We start from the raw sequence: 17,403 nt of genomic DNA on the forward strand, positions 1-17,403 counted from the left end.
TTCCAGCTACTTCTGAGACAGCCTTCGACATTCTTCTGCCACTCTGAACTAAGCATTTATGAGAAGTGGGTTCTCAGTGTTTTGAGCCCATGTAGGGCTGTGACCCACAGTGGAGGAAACTCTCCTACACCTGCTCACTGGCAACGCTTCCCAGTGCTGTTACTATTATTTGCCATGCTCATTCACCATCAAACTCAGCTTCTCTGACCTTCACGTCTCCCTCCACCACAGGGTCATACTCTCCAGGGGCAGTTAGCTGGGGTGTATTGGGGGACATGAATACTGAGCCCAGGATTCCCAGGGCTAAAGGTGCTTATATGGCTCTGTGATGCATCCTCGGTGAGAACTCGCCTTGCCTCAGGGCATGCAGTGGGGTGCAGAGCAGAGGCCTCAGGGCATGCAGTGGGATGCAGAGCAGAGGCCTCAGGGCATGCAGTGGGATGCAGAGCATAGGCCTCAGGTTTGATGCTGCTGCTGGATACTGGTTTTTGTTTTTTTTGTTTTTTGTTTTTTGCCTTGTCACTTTGTCACATTATCCTTCATCTGAAGGGATGTAAGGGTTTTGTCCAAAGTCATTTAAATACTAAAAGTCTAACCTTCATGCTCATTGCTTTGTATTGTGGAGAGGCGTACCTCCATGGGGTAGGCACTGACAGGACTCTAGAGTGCGGTCCTGAGTCCTAGATACCTGCAGTCTGAGGAAGCTAAAGAGTGCTATTCCCTGAAAGAGAGAGTGGGTCGCAAGCCTTCTCATTTCCTATTAGCCGATTAAACAATCGGCTTTGCATGGGGTTTGTCTAAAGTTGGTGGATGCATGTAAGCCAGCCTTGCAGATAAATTCTCTTTTCCCCTGGTCTATCCATGTTATTACCAACCTTCTCCTTGCTATTTATATAGATCTTGTAACAATCAACTAACAACAAATAAGCGAAGGGACGTGAGAAACAGCCCCTGCCTCATACTTCAAACCAACCCCTTCCTTGTCCAAAAAGGCCAAAATTAAAGACAAACCGAAGCTGGTGGGAAACAGCTCTCCACTGGGGTTCGTTTGGGGCCCTGGGCCTGGTACTATCTGCAAGGCTGCTGTAATGATGTTAATCTATTTTAATGGAAGGGAAATGTGATATCCTGTGGTTTACGATGCTCATTGTTTATGGCGGTGGTGCTTGACTCTGGGTTTCTTTCACAGATAAACTTCTGCACTGGAGGGGCCTGTCCTCTCCTCGGTCTGCACACGGAGCTCTAATCCCCACGCCCGGGATGAGTGCAGAATATGCCCCGCAGGGTATTTGTAAGTTGAACATTATCTCTTCTACAAATGTCCATGTGTATGGAGATGAGAGTTTCTAGAAATTAGCCTTATTGTTTAAGCACTGAAGGGGGTTTCTTCTAATACAGACTGGCACCTGCTATGTATTACTCTATTAATCACTTGGTACCAGCCCTCACCCTACCTGTAGTAGAGAGAGAGAGAGAGAGAGACTTTCCCTCCCCTTACCTGGCACCATGGCTGGTGGCTAGACTATCTTTGTGTTCACAGCCAATCTTACTGCTGTACACTCTCTCCTACTGCCTCGTAGATGCTTTGACTTGATTTTTTGGTATGCATCCTTCGGAGAGGCCAGAATCACAGGCAATTTACAGTTAGTCCGGAGGTATTATAATGCATGTTACTTAGGCATTCACATGTGTATCTGAACATAGTATATTTACAGATACACGTGGTATATTATGTGTACATATATACATACATACAGATGCACAGCACATAGAATTTCTTTTTCTCCTTATTTTAGAGGGAGATATGCAGAGATGTAGGTAAAATGTGAAGAGCCCACTGTCGCCTTCTCACACACATGCCTCTAACTTTTATAGCAGGGATCTCTTTATGAAATTCAGATTTATTTATTTATAAACATGTTTTCTGAAAGATGTCTTAGAAACCAAGTTGGCTTTCTTCTCTGTGTAAAAGTGTGTGGTATGAGTCACACATGGCCAAAGTATTTGAAGGAGGAGTTCATCCCCCCCCCCCCCCCCACACACACACAGGCTCAGGAGAAAAGGGATGCATAATATGGCAGCTAATGTTTATTTTCAAGAAATCAGAAAAGAGCAGAGCAAGGTGTGGGGCACAATTGCTGAGGCTATGAATACCTCCTCTCAATAGCCGGTCACTACCCTCAGCCATCTTGCGAATGGTGTCTGCAAGGGAAGCCATGCACCTTGAAAGCAGTTTCAAAGCCTCCTAGGTAATCCCAGGTGACAGAGACATTTTATAGGATTTCACAAGCCTCTGGGTCCCCAGGGCTGAGGGTAGGGGTGTGGGCGCCTCATCTTCTCCCCCATTCCCAGCTGGGCCTGGGCCTGGCTTAGGTCACAGAACACAGAAAGTTTAGGTGTTGGCTTTGAGTCCCTGCATGGTAGCTAAGTGGGGAGCAGTTTTCCTTTGCTAGGGGTGTCTAGGGTCTGCACTTGACTGAGAAGGGAGACTGAGGGGGTCAGTGGAGGGCAGAGTTGAGAAGCCAAGGACAGCTTAGTGCTCTGAGGCCTGGGAGCTCTGGATGATGGTTAGAAAGGCCTAATGTGGATGGAGGTCCTACCTCCTCCACAATACTTGAATAGTGCATACTGACCAGTACAAGAGTAATTAGAAGAAGGCATGTGGCATTGGGCTGTGGGCTCCACACAGCCCTATGACAAAGCTAGTGCCCATTCTCATTAGCTACATGGACCAGCCATCCTTGGCATTCAGAGCCCTTGACGTTGTGGCCTCCTTGGCTATGAAAGTGTAACTGACATAATCCCCGACTTGCCTCTGTTGCCAAAGCCTGCATTGAGGCTGCCATGGACATTCCTTTCCAAACCATGCTGGGAGTATAATCTGGTTAGGTACACACACACACACACACACACACACACACACACACACACCCTGAATGCACACATACACTTCTTTAAAGGTCCTGTTTTTAATGTTGTTTCACATGTAGGAATCCCAAGGCCCAGGGACATTTCGGTTGGGCACCAAGTCACAAGCTAGGAAGTGACATTCAGGGGCCTTATCATAGACCTCTTTTGTTCTTTCAAATTGTGAGGCCTCAGCCACATGACTTTCTCATATTGATGACACATTTAGAAATGGAGGGCATTTCTTCTCATAAAATGAAATAAAATACAAGACAGTAAGTAGGTTGGCTAACAGCTGGGTTTAACCCTTTCAGTGCCTTGAGTTCTTGTACTGGGGAGGGGCAGGGCTCAGTTTATTGCTTTAAATCAAAACAATCCTGGTAAATGCCCAATGAAGCTCTCAAAGTGAGAAGTTGATTTTCATCAGAGTAAATGAAGAATATTATTATATTTTACACATCAATAAATCAATGTAGCCCTAATTTTGCCACGCAGGAAATCAATTCTGGTCTTTCTAAACCATCAAAGATGTTATGAACAAAGTAATTTCACAAATTGCAGCGAGTAACACATTTATTGATGACTGCAGTTTAGGAATTTAGAATCTGTGAGCACCGTAATACAGTGTGGTGCGCCAGCATGAGCAGAGAGAAATGCAGATTTCGTGGTGAAATGGCAATGCATCGCTTGCTATTAGTGGACTGGTAATAATTACCAGCTTCTGAGCGGCTCTTTCCGTGTAATCTTCAGTCATTGACATCGTGATTACAGTAGGTGCCCTTGTGATCTAGAATATCTAGTTGATGGGAACATGGGAAGGCGATAGCGAAGGCTGTGTGTGTGTGCTCATTATAAGTTCAAAAGCTGTTTCCTCTGGCTCCACGTGTGAGGGGAAAGACAGCGCCGTAGTGTTAACCTTCTGTAGCACAACCACACAACTGGCTCTGGAAAAGAAATTTTTAGAAAGCAAAATAAAATGGACCTTCGTTAAGCCTCATGGGAAGCTAACAGATGAGACTCTCCATGTGCTTAGAGTGCCCAGAGTTTGGCTCGTATCAGGGGCTCCATCTTGGCACATTTGAGACCGTCATTGCTAATTACAGCCCATTCCCGGGCTTTAAGAGATTATAAGGGTCAAAAATGATTTTAAGGCATTTGGAGTGATGAAAGTATTAAGGGTTTGCTTCAGCTGAGTGAAACTCCTTCGTTACAGCCCTCTGATTGTTAGGCTAAATACACGAGCAGGATCCAGAGTCCTAGGGAGGCAAAGAGGAACGCTATGGAGGATCACAGTCGTTGGAACCAGATTTTTTTCCTGACCATTTAGAGCCCAAGTCATTGTTCAACAACAACAAAAAAATATGAAAATACTCTCATTGAAGCTTTTTATTTCTCTTTGAAGAAAAGAGGCAGATAATGTGATTCTAATGTCAGCATTTTCTTTCAAAATCTCTGCCTTTCTTCCTCCCTCCACATTAGACAAATGTTTGAAACCCAATTTTGGTATCTTACCATCTAATCTTGTTAAGGAGATTTCCCCAGGAGTGGGCTATATTGAGTGAGATTATAAATGCATTGTAAAGTAAATTACAAGGTCAGGGCAGGAGTCCATTATTTAGACAAGCGCTTGAGCGAGGCTGGCTTGCTTTGGAATATGAATGTTTGGGGCTCCTGAGAAGACCTTGGCAGCTTTTCTTTCTGACTTGCTAAATGGAGGAATCATATAATTGATGAATTCCTTGTGCCCACTCCTTAGCTCCCTGGTGAATTTTGTTCCATTGAAAAAGTTACTTAGGAATGCTAGCTATGGGTTAAGGGACTGTTCTAGCCTCACATAGGGGAGAAAGTGTATTTCTCAGTTATACTTTAAGCCCTGGCATTTTTTTAAAGTGTCTGGGACATTAGCTAGACTCATCCTTGTCCCTAGGCCATTGTCTCTTCTACATCCTTAAATGTTGCAGTTGGCTGGTAAACTGTTGGTTACTCCATAAACCCCATATATGTGTGTGTTGGGTTCCTTAACATACATATATATAGCTACGTACATATATGGGAATATATATTTAAATTTAGCTATCAGAAAAAAAATGAATGAATTTTGTGAAGTCAAGCCGGCCACCTCTTTGCCAAAGTGGCATTTACCACTCTTGGGTTCTTTTCAGTAAGAGAGAAACAATGTGACTTGAGCAGGGCCCCTCTCCAGACAGCTTGGCCACTGGCCAAAGAGTTGACTAGCTGAACTGTATCTTTCTGTTTCTTTCTCAACTGGAGCCTAGTCTCAGCCGAGGGCGCAGGATGTTGTATAATTTGGTTCACGTTGTTAGCCTCTCAAAATAATGAGGCTGCGGCTAGGGTAGCATTGCTCAGCCTGCCGCCTGTCATGGTGCTGGCTGCCGCCACTGCTCCTACAACCAGCATGCTGGGTCTGCTGAAGTTGGCACCAGCCACTCCTAACTTCTCTACTCTCTCTTTTGTTGAACTGGGGAGAATGCCTAAGGATTCAATACAGCTTTTCAGTTAAATCAGAATTACATTTTTCTTTTGAGATTTTAATCACAACACCCCCTTGAGATTAAACATGGAATTATAGGATGTTAAGGAACCCAAGACAGACCAACAATTAGTGTGTTTCCAGTTGAACCATGTAGGGTCAGAGAATTATATTGATTTTTGACCTTCTTTTTGATATCTCTATGCAGTAATATTGCCTTGTTAGAAAGTTAAGCTCTCCTGCGACCCACAGGAAAATGGACTAGGACCAGAGGAGTCAGGGTGCAAACGTTTTCCTGCGAGACATCAAACTGACTCTGGCTTTGGCCTTGTCTCAGTACCCCATTTAACCAATGAGACAGTGGCACAGAGCTGAAATGACTTGCTGAGACCCCTAGAATGGAGTGTTCCTTTTAACTGAGCCTGGACCAGTTAGGACTTTGTGCTATGGGGCTTGAATATGGAACTCTTGGAACTGAGTAAAATGTCACCAAGACTACTAATTTGACAAATATTTATTGGGCTCCAGACATGGAAAACAGCACGTAGGCACCAGGGTAGGTGGGTGAAGGCTGAGGCTTACGAGATGGGGCCAGGAGAGGCTGGTTGTTGGAACATGAATAAGCAATTGCTGATGCCTGCCTCAATGATTAAGCATTGATGTTGGTGTTGTATTGTTTTGCAGGTAAAGATGAGCCCAGCAGCTACACATGTACAACTTGCAAACAGCCATTCACCAGTGCATGGTTTCTCTTGCAACACGCACAGAACACTCATGGATTAAGAATCTACTTAGAAAGTGAACACGGAAGTCCCCTGACCCCGCGGGTTGGTATCCCTTCAGGACTAGGTGCAGAATGTCCTTCCCAGCCACCTCTCCATGGGATTCATATTGCAGACAATAACCCCTTTAACCTGCTAAGAATACCAGGATCAGTATCGAGAGAGGCTTCCGGCCTGGCAGAAGGGCGCTTTCCACCCACTCCCCCCCTGTTTAGTCCACCACCGAGACATCACTTGGACCCCCACCGCATAGAGCGCCTGGGGGCGGAAGAGATGGCCCTGGCCACCCATCACCCGAGTGCCTTTGACAGGGTGCTGCGGTTGAATCCAATGGCTATGGAGCCTCCCGCCATGGATTTCTCTAGGAGACTTAGAGAGCTGGCAGGGAACACGTCTAGTCCACCGCTGTCCCCAGGCCGGCCCAGTCCTATGCAAAGGTTACTGCAACCATTCCAGCCAGGTAGCAAGCCACCCTTCCTGGCGACGCCCCCCCTCCCTCCTCTGCAATCCGCCCCTCCTCCCTCCCAACCCCCGGTCAAGTCCAAGTCATGCGAGTTCTGCGGCAAGACGTTCAAATTTCAGAGCAACTTGGTGGTTCACCGACGCAGCCATACTGGTGAGAAGCCCTATAAGTGCAACCTGTGCGACCACGCGTGCACACAGGCCAGCAAGCTGAAGCGTCACATGAAGACACACATGCACAAATCGTCCCCCATGACAGTCAAGTCCGACGATGGCCTCTCCACAGCCAGCTCCCCGGAACCTGGTACCAGCGACCTGGTGGGCAGCGCCAGCAGTGCGCTCAAGTCAGTGGTGGCCAAGTTCAAGAGTGAGAACGACCCCAACTTGATCCCAGAGAACGGGGATGAGGAGGAAGAGGAGGACGACGAGGAAGAAGAAGAAGAGGAGGAAGAGGAGGAGGAGGAGCTGACGGAGAGCGAGAGGGTGGACTACGGCTTCGGGCTGAGCCTGGAGGCTGCACGCCACCATGAGAACAGCTCTCGGGGCGCAGTGGTGGGCGTGGGCGACGAGGGCCGCGCCCTGCCCGATGTCATGCAGGGCATGGTGCTCAGCTCCATGCAGCACTTCAGCGAGGCCTTCCACCAGGTCCTGGGCGAAAAGCATAAGCGTAGCCACCTGGCCGAGGCCGAGGGCCATAGGGACACTTGTGATGAAGACTCGGTGGCCGGTGAGTCAGACCGCATAGACGATGGCACTGTTAATGGTCGTGGCTGCTCCCCCGGCGAATCGGCTTCGGGGGGTCTGTCCAAAAAGCTGCTGCTGGGTAGCCCCAGCTCGCTGAGCCCCTTCTCCAAGCGCATCAAGCTGGAGAAGGAGTTTGACCTGCCCCCGGCCGCGATGCCTAACACGGAGAACGTGTATTCGCAGTGGCTCGCTGGCTATGCGGCCTCCAGGCAGCTCAAAGATCCCTTCCTTACTTTCGGAGACTCCAGACAATCGCCTTTTGCCTCCTCATCAGAGCACTCCTCGGAGAACGGGAGCTTGCGCTTCTCCACACCGCCCGGGGAGCTGGACGGAGGGATCTCAGGGCGCAGCGGCACAGGAAGTGGAGGGAGCACGCCCCATATTAGTGGTCCGGGCCCGGGCAGGCCCAGCTCAAAAGAGGGCAGACGCAGCGACACTTGTGAGTACTGTGGGAAAGTCTTCAAGAACTGTAGCAATCTCACTGTCCACAGGAGAAGCCACACGGGCGAAAGGCCTTATAAATGCGAGCTGTGCAACTATGCCTGTGCCCAGAGTAGCAAGCTCACCAGGCACATGAAAACGCATGGCCAGGTGGGGAAGGACGTTTACAAATGTGAAATTTGTAAGATGCCTTTTAGCGTGTACAGTACCCTGGAGAAACACATGAAAAAATGGCACAGTGATCGAGTGTTGAATAATGATATAAAAACTGAATAGAGGTATATTAATACCCTCCCTCACTCCCACTTGATGCCCCCCTTCCACCCCTTCCCCATTGTCCTTCCAGCCCTACTCCCTGTAGGATTTTTCTAGTCCCATGTGATCAAACAAACAAACAAACAAACAACAGAGGTAATGGAAGCTAAGAATATGAATGAGTGCTTGTCACCAGCACACCTGGTTTTTTGTTTTGTTTTTCCTTTTTTTTTTCTTTTTCTTCTTCTTTTTTTTAAATTTTAAATTCTTTATGTTCTCACCGTTTGAATGCATGTTTGGGGCAATACTATTGCATTTTACGCAAACTTTGAGCCTTTCTCTTGTGCAATAATTTACATGTTGTGTATGTTTTTCCCCCCTTAACTTAGACAGCATGTATGGTATGTTACGGCTATTTTAAATTGTCCCTAATTCATTATGAGCAAACATGTTGTTGCTGTTTCCAGTTCCATTCTGAGAGTGTGAGGGAGGGAGGGTAGAAAACAACGCATGCTGCATACATAATTCTGTAATACAGATCATGTGCAGCTTTATTTTATAACACGAGGAGGGAAACGGTGTCTGGGTTGACTAACCCTCTGCAGACAGAGCAGATAGCAGTGAAAAAAAGGTGCTAAATGTCTGTCTCTAAAGGGTTACATGTATTAATTGGAGAGGGAAAAAAGGCCTTGAATTGACAAATTAACAGAAGAACAAGTTTATTCTATCATTTGGCTTTTAAAATGAGTGCCTTGGATCTATTCAAACCATGTTGATGGTTTTTTTTCTGCTTGTTATAAACTTGTAGTTTAATCTAGCATTGGGTGAGGTAATAAACTTTAGGACCTAGCATGTAATTCTGTGTTGTATTTCTCACAACAATGGCTACCTAAAAATATGACCCATTATGTCCTAGTTAATCATTGATTTTTGCCTTTAACTTTGTGAACAAAACTGATTATACCAGTATAAAAGCTACTTTGCTCCTTGTGAGAGCATAAAAGAAATGGGCTGTTTCGCCTAAAGTTTTATTTTATTTTATTTTTAAATGGTTATCAAATTGAATGTGAAATGTGCAAAGGCCCTGGAATGTGATGAAATACATTAGCAAGAAGTTCATCTTGTGACAATACTTGTTTAAAATGATGCATTTAATGAAATTCTGGCGCCAAAAGAAGTAGATCCGGCTCTAGTTGGTTGTTGAGTGGACAATAAAATGATAAAGCCCTTTAGAGGACATTTGAAAGAACAGGCTGATATGATGAGAGAGAGAGAGAGAGACAGAAAACGGTAGTGATTGGTTAGCACGATGTAGTACTGTTTGCCATTTGAAACTAGAACAGGTGTATAAGGGGCCAGCGATACAATGATGATTAACTCTGAAGCTCTAAGACTTGCATTTAATGTGACAGTCTTCAAAAAGAAGAGGAAGACCTTTAAGAGCAGCAGTATCTATGTCTGTGCTCCCTGGAAGTTGTACTTCATTTCTTTTCCATACACTGTGTGCTATTTGTGTTAACATTGAAGAGGATTTGTTTTTATTTTGTTTTATTCTTTCTTTCTTTCTTTTTTCTTCCTTCTTTGTTTTAAGCTAGCATCTGCCCCAGTTGGTGTTCAAATAGCACTTGACTCTGCCTATGATACCTGTATCTTTTCTCTAATCAGAGATACAGAGGTTGAGTATAAAATAAACCTGCTCAGATAGGACAATTAAGTGCACTGTACAGTTTTCCCAGTTTACAGGTCTTTATTAAGGGAAACGTTGCAAGAATGCTGAAAACAATTGAACACAATCTCAATGATGAGCATTAAAAAATAATAAAAAAAAACAAGCAAACCTAAAAAAAACTAAGACAGACGTTGCCAGCCATTGACTTGACTATTGAGCTTCCTCACTTGGATGCAACATTGCAAGCGCTGTGGATGGAAACAACACACTTAACATAGAAACGAATGACTCCTTTGCTTCTACAGTGCAAGGATTTTTGTACAAAACTTTTTTAAGTATAAATGTTAAGAAAAGAATTTTTAAAAAGACACTTCATTATGTTTAGGGGGGAACAGCATTTTAGGGTTCCATTGTCTTGGTGGTGTTACAAGACCTGTTATCCATTTAAAAATGGTAGTGGAAATTCTATGCCTTGGATCACACACCGCTCTTCAGGTTGTAAAAAAAAATGAAAACAAAACAAAACAAAAAAAAAACATACATGGGGAAAGGTTTAAGATTATATAGTACTTAAAAATAGGAAAACGCACACTCATGTTGATTCCTATGCTAAAACACAGTTATGGTCTTCTTTCTGTATTTCTAGAATGGTATTTGAATTAAATGTTCATCTAGTGTTAGGCACTATAGTATTTATATTGAAGCTTGTATTTTTAACTGTTGCTTGTTCACTCAAAAGGTATCAATGTACCTTTTTGTTAGTAGAAAAAAAAAGACAGGCTGCCACAGTATATTTTTTTAATTTGGCAGGATAATATAGTGCAAATTATTTGTATGCTGAGAGAGAGAGAGAGAGAGAGAGAGAGAGAGAGAGAGGTGTGACATTGTACAGAGAAGCCATATAATGGCGGTTTGGGGAGCCTGCTAGAATGTCACATGGATGGCTGTCATAGGGGTTGTACATATCCTTTTCCCCCTTTCCTGCTGCCATGCTGTACGCAGCACTGCAAGCTAATAGCGTTGGTTTGTTATGTAGTGTGCTTTGGCCCCTCCTCCCCGCTCACCCGACATTCCAGCATCTTACCTTCATATGCAGTAAAAGAAAGAAAGAAAAAAAAAAAGGAAAAAAAAAACAACAACAATGTTTTGCAGTTTTTTTCATTGCCAAAAACTAAATGGTGCTTTATATTTAGATTGGAGAGAATTTCTTATGCAAAGCATATTAAAGAGAAAGCCCGCTTTAGTCAATACTTTTTTGTAAATGGCAATGCAGAATATTTTGTTATTGGCCTTTTCTATTCCTGTAATGAAAGCTGTTTGTCGTAACTTGAAATTTTATCTTTTACTATGGGAGTCACTATTTATTATTGCTTATATGCCCTGTTCAAAACAGAGGCACTTAATTTGATCTTTTATTTTTCTCTGTTTTTATTATTATTTTTTTTAATTTGGATGACCAAAGGTCATTGCAACCTGGCTTTTTACTGTATTTGTTTCTGGTCTTTGTTAAGTTCTATTGGAAAAACCACTGTCTGTGTTTTTTTGGCAGTTGTCTGCATTAACCTGTTCATACACCCATTTTGTCCCTTTATTGAAAAAAAATAAAAAAATTAAAGTACTATGTCAGCTTCTTGTGTCCTCATTTGACACACTCTGTAAATTACTTTCAACAAAATAACAGGTTTTGAGAGAAGGCCAGTTAGTCTTTTTCAGGGTCATTTCTATGGGCATTTTGATGTGTGTATTATACCCTAAAGGAGCATAATATACTTACTGTTATTAAAATAGACATACCTCAAGCCATGGAAGTACAGGTTTAGATCAGTTGGAAGGTAATTCTTGTTCACTGTTCAAAACTTCTGCTCTGTCCTTAGTGGGATCCACTAGGTACCTGTGAGCCCAGGAGCCGCCCCTCAGTTGTCTCCTTTGGATTTTCTGCTGTGCCTGTTGTGTCTAAAAGTCCTTTCTGTTCTTCCATTATTTCCCTATTTTAGAGTGTAATGTCAAAAAAGGGGGATCCTTAAACGAATAGCTCCCTATTCTCCATAATGACCTTTCCTCATAATAAAAATGACCTTTCCCCTCAACCCTAAACATCCAGAAACAAAGGCAGCAAGTATACTAAATCTGTTAAATAATAATAATGAAAAAAGGGGAGAGGAAAATTCTAGGAAGAACAAAACAGAAACCAGCAGCCAAGGGTGAGCCAGATCGAGCTAGGTCATAGGAGGCCACTACGGAGCACCTAAGATGCACCGTGGTTTACCTTGAGGTTCTGAAATCCTATGGTCTGTACATGCTACAGATTGTTTTAGATATATGTGTATATATATGCTTGTATGAGGGTAGATAGATAACCTTCAATTAATTATCTTTTCATATTTTGCAATGGCTTGAAAGGCAGGTTAGGTCTGTTTTAAAAGTTCACTCCTTAGAAATCTATGTTGTTGGTTTTCCAACTACTGCGTGTTGCAGCTTCAGTTTGCTTTATTACACAGCCTGAGCCTCTGTGGTGCTGGCTCCCTGTTTCCAGCGTAGGTGAATGCATCCAACCGCATTTTTTTTTTGGTAAAACCCCGAACAAAAGCTGTTTTGTTGTCCTCCCGTGGTAGCGTTTTTCGTTGCGTGGTTCTTTCCCAATGGTGACTGTGAAGTGGCCTCTCCGTGTAATGCCTTTTATCCAAAGCCAGGAGACTTTTATCTTTTTAAGCATCGGCAAAGTAAGGTGTTTGGCTCTTACTTTTATTTTTTAAGTCATTTTTAGTGAGAAAGGGGACCTCGCTGATGGGAGTTGGGAAGACTTACTGTACAGGTGGTGAGATGGGATGGGATGAGAATCAGGCACCTTTGAGAGGTTGGTATTTGTCAGCGAACTGAGGAAAGATACCTGTGTTTTCAGTTGGCTACCAAACTAATTCCAAAACAAATAGAAATATTTCCCTGTGCCTTGTCATCTATAGGTGACAATGGATGCCTCACCAGATTAAATATCCACTCAGCTTCTCCGTGTCCCCATCGTGCTTTCGCGGGAGCTCAGAGTGCAGCTGTGCAGATTTTATACACAGTACTTATTTTAATTCCTCGGTATACGATGCTCTTAGTGTAATTAGATTTTGCATCCTGACAGGCAGAATTAATGGTGGATACGATATCCTTATAAGTTGAGATATCTTAAATCAAATTGGGAACGGAGAGGGGCACAAATATCTGGTGATAAATCACAGATTATGTTTGATTTACATGGTACCAAAGTTAAATAAATTTGTTGAGAGACAGCTTCTTCAGGCTCCATCGTCTTCCGACATCTTGCAACCTTCTGATAAAATATTATTTCTGAAGCTCAGCAAGCAATGGGGGCCTGGAGCTCAGCAAGCAATGGGGGCATGGAACTTTAGACCCCAAGACTAAGACTTCCACGTGACATTTCCTAGCCTGAACCCAAACCCACTTGTACTAGGAAGGAATCTAAAAACACAAGTTTCCCACTGTGGCATGCATTACTGTCACTGAGATTTCTCAGCTAAGTTTCTGTAAATCTTGGCATACCAGTAGAATGTATGTGAACCCCTGGTGCCTAGTATGCTAAGGATTTTTTTAAAAGCCCTGTATTTGAGAAAAAACTTAATAAGCGGGAATACAGCAAATGCTATTATTGCACATTTTAACCCTAAATGCTCCAGTGTGAGTGGGCCCTTCCTGAAACCATGTTCTCCCCTCCTGGTAGGCTCTTCAGGAAGTCTGAATCCAACACGTTTTAAAGGTTGCTAAGACATGGGGTGAACATGAGACTTCTAGTGTACCAGCTGGAGCAGGAAGTGTGAAGTAGTTGATTTCTTTCCCCTGGGGTGTTCTGTGGATAAAACTGTTTATTTAAATACCATTTTGTATATGCAATAAGTCCACATTGTATATATTCATAATGGTTGAAGTGAGAAATCAGAAAGAAGTGGTGGCAGGAAGGGAGGACTAGATACCATTTCATCTGCAAAAATAAGGAGACAAAGCTGCTTATCCACAGACATTGGGAGCGGGGCTGAAAGGTACCAGGATTATTTGGGAGTGTCCTCAAAAGAAACAGAGGAACTCCTGAGCACCTCGCCCCGAGAGTTAGTTATATACCCTCTCCCCGACACAAGCATGACTGCTGATCCCTGTGGCCATCATTATGGAATGGCTACTCCCTTGTCCCCGGGCCTAGCAGGTTCCAGAGTATTTTTTTTAATTGTGAGGATTTTTGCTACAATTAGCAGTGTTCTTTCAACCTACTTGGGGAATTATATTTTGAGAGAATGCTACCATTGAAAGCCACGATCTCTATTCAGTGTCTTCCTGAGCATCTCCCAAGGCTTGCCCAGAACTTTTTGTTGTTGTTGTTTTGTTTTTAAGAAACAGACACTAGAATGCATAGGCTGTATCCCAGGGCTGCTACCCCAGCACACTGTAGACATGGTCCTTCACCAGTCACATTTGCTCTCCTGCAACTCACTATCCTGTTAGCCCACTATCATTTATTATAGCAGGGAATCAGCCTTTGGGGAAGGAGTCCTAGTTCTCTGTGTTGTGGGAGCAGCAGATCCCTCCCTCCCTCCCTCCCTCCCTCCCTCCCTCCCTCCCTCCCTCCCAAATGGGAAAAGGAGCCAATGCAGTTCACAAGGGTCATTGTACTTAAGTAACCAGACTTGACTGAACACAACTCTATGATTGATCCAAATACTGTTTTTCCTTTCTGTCACATGGCAAAATCTATGTAAGGAGGACACATGAATCTACTGCATTGTTCACAGAAACAATAAAGGGCAAATTAAACACCATCCCCAACATTTCTTCTAATGCAGAAGCCCCTGGATACCTAGGGGGCTGGGTGTGTTTTTGAATAACAAGGAATATGGTACACACTTATGCTGTACTTTGCCTATTAGGTCTTTAAGTATAAATAGTGGGTCAGACAAAGAGGTTTGGAAGGACATACAAAAGGCCTCAGGGGCAAGTGGGTTCCTCACAATCCACCTGGTCACAGAAGGCCCCTCAGTCCAGGTCTCCACTGCTCAGGGTGGGCTATATGGGAAGACAGCTGAGCTCCAGACCCCAGGCCTCCTGCATCGTGAGGTCAGGGGAGAAGAGGCCCCAGGTCCCTGAAATTTCAGGTTACCATGGCAACGAGTCCTGTACTGGCACAGTAGTAGCTGTCCTCCCCAGCACATCTGTACTCTGAGGTCACTGCGTCAAGTCAATGTCCACAGCAAAAGGGGATCCTGGAGGAACATTGCCACTCCTGTTCCTTCACCATTATGGTTCCCCATGACACAAAAAAGACAAATAAAATCCCTGCATGTTTGAAAGAAACTACAGGCAGTTTGGGTGCAATTTGAGGGCAACTCTTGGGTTCTGGTTTCCTCTTGAGAGACTGTTCACCTCTTTCTTGTAAATCGTTGGCTGCCTTGACGTTGGTGACATTTCATGTTTTTGTTGAGCTGCTTTTACATCAATTTTGATTTTTGTTTCTTTATAATTTTATTATCATTTAAAGAAAATGTCTCCCTCCCCTCCTCCCTCTCCCACTATCCTTGACCAAAGGACTGTTTTGCTACTACGTTTTCTCAGTTGTAAGGAAGAGAGTTTCCTTTCAGGTGTGTCTTAAGTTTGGTAGGACTTCCACGTCTTGGGATAGGGAGTCTGGGTCCTTGGGGTAACAAGGTGGGAGGTGTGGGAAAGCACCTTGGCGGTGGGACTATCCAGGGAGGGGAGAGTACATTTGAGATCACGGCAGTGGCTCAACCTGTGGTTGATTTAAGTCATAATTTTAAAAAGCTAGCACGAGACCAGAAAGTCACCAGGCCAAGTCACAGTGTACCTTTTCCTTCCTCTGTCTCCAACCTCTTTCCAGGTCCTTCACACACCCCCGTTCGGCGTAGTACCCCGCGAGCTCAAGATGTGTGGCAGTTTTCGGATGGAAGCTCAAGAACCCTTAAGTTCTGAGAAACTTTGAAGCCCCCAAGGGCGGGGCGGACATGCGCCGCCCAGCCGACGTCAACGTGCTCCGTTATCCTGCTAGATTGTGATGTTTTCTGACAGTAGCCTCCAAGAAGACAAGAGTCCTGCCGAGTCCTCCCAGCCTGGGCCTGCAGTGCCATTTTATTTATATTTTTTAATAAAACGTAAAAACAAAAAAAACCAGACCCACATTGGAACAGTGAACCCGTCCCATCCAGAGGGCCCTAGGACTGCCGCAGTTGGAGCGACGTCCAACCCTTTTGAAACCAGCCAACCTAATTACCCGTACTGTGGAAATGAGCATGACCCCTGACCCCTTGTTTCTATACATTCTATGTTGTCTTTTAAAAAGTGTGCTTAACATTGACATAATAAATGTTGGAGCTTTAGGCGGTGTGTGCTTGTTTTTTAATTTTTAATGCTCGTAAGACAATGTGGCTGCTTCAGGCTTTATGTCTGTGTACTTTTTTTCCTTCAGAAGCTCATAGGGTGAGCAGAAGGACCAGACTCAAGTGCCAGGCAGGAGACCTAGAAAAGGAAGTAGGCTTTTCAGATGGCATACATTTTCAAAGAAAATCAAAATGCAAAGCTAGGGGATAAATCATAGTAATATCATAATTAATGTAGTAGTATTGCTGTTTATTAATGCTGACGTGTGTTTTTCCTCTCTGACTTATAATTTGCATACCATTAAATAATGCATAAATATGGCACACTGAATCCTTTTTCAAATACACGCTTTTGGTGACTACCATGTAGGGTCTGAAGTTGTCTATAATGTAGTTCAAGAAAGATAACACTGCTGGATAAATGGTAAATGTCAGGTGTTGCTTATGAAATATTCTGACATTAGGTAGGATTCCAAATTTCTAGCAAAAAAGTTTTAATACAGACAAATATGAAACTCTAATACATCAGAAAATATGAGGAAGACCTTAACAAGGGAGATCATTGCTGGAGGGAAGAGGTGCCCACCAGGACAATTCATTGCCAACACGGACGGGTGCCTCATATGTCAGAGATCAGTAACGGTAGTCACTCTAAAGATAGGTGCGAAATTCAGCAAGAACTTTTCTCAGTTTGGTATTTTCCACTGTCTACAGATCCAGAAGAGAATTAAAAACAATATGGCATATTAAAATAAGCTCATAAATAATAGATTTCAGACACCTGTGCATTGCAGATTTACATATTGTCTGTGAACCTAAGTGGGGAAAATCTTACCCATTCACCCTCTGGCTAGATTACCTAACCTAGTAAAAAAGATAGCAAAATAATGGGCAGCTGGATTCCTTCCTGCTTATTCATCATAAATAATAGTGCTCTAGTTTATACTCTGTGCGGTACTTTCATGTGCATTGTTTTATCTGCTTGTCGATGGGAGAGATCCCACAGCTTCCAGTGAGGAGGAGACCAGGGCTCAGCCAGCTAAAGCTTGCTAAGCCTGTGTTGGTAAGAGGCTTCTAACCCAGAGCTAAAGATACAGCTCTGCTGTTCAGTTATAACCAAAGGCCAGCCTCTCCCTAAGCACTTCTGCTGTTAGTACACAGGCTGCACAGGCTCACACACATGTATGTCCACACACAGAAAACGGGATGGCTATTGATAGATCAAAGGGTTCCTCTCCTCATTTCCTCTGACTCTTCCTCATCCTCTGTGAC

The 17,403-nt window shown here is 43.9% G+C and overlaps 1 protein-coding gene and 1 long non-coding RNA gene across 18 annotated transcripts in view; one reads left to right on the forward strand and one right to left on the reverse strand.

The window, feature by feature from the left end:
• Positions 1 to 16,495, forward strand: part of Bcl11a (B cell CLL/lymphoma 11A (zinc finger protein)) — a 96,995-nt gene extending 80,500 nt beyond the window's left edge. For 5 of the 16 annotated variants that reach the window (XM_006514504.4, XM_030245542.1, XM_006514505.3 and 2 more), the window contains 2 exons: positions 1,190 to 1,291; positions 6,083 to 11,372. In XM_006514504.4, the coding sequence (XP_006514567.1) occupies positions 1,190 to 1,291; positions 6,083 to 8,103 (2,123 nt within the window). In that variant the 3' untranslated portion in view covers positions 8,104 to 11,372. Of the gene's footprint in view, positions 1 to 1,189; positions 1,292 to 6,082; positions 11,373 to 15,635 lie in introns of those variants that run through there. The other 11 variants (XM_011243659.3, XM_030245544.1, NM_001159289.1 and 8 more) reach the window with 8 other exon arrangements.
• 4930538E20Rik (RIKEN cDNA 4930538E20 gene) lies at positions 3,463 to 15,718 on the reverse strand. Of its 2 annotated transcripts, NR_167719.1 has the most exons (3): positions 15,603 to 15,718; positions 11,546 to 11,736; positions 9,810 to 9,999 (listed from the first exon to the last, which is right to left on the reverse strand). It is a non-coding gene; the product is annotated as an RIKEN cDNA 4930538E20 gene (long non-coding RNA). The 2 variants fall into 2 exon arrangements; NR_167718.1 differs by lacking the exons at positions 9,810 to 9,999; positions 11,546 to 11,736 and adding an exon at positions 3,463 to 3,851.
• Positions 16,496 to 17,403: the final 908 nt, after the last annotated feature.

The sequence above is a fragment of the Mus musculus genome, chromosome 11 (assembly GCF_000001635.26).
Source record: "Mus musculus strain C57BL/6J chromosome 11, GRCm38.p6 C57BL/6J".
Classification (NCBI taxonomy): Eukaryota; Metazoa; Chordata; class Mammalia; order Rodentia; family Muridae; genus Mus; species Mus musculus.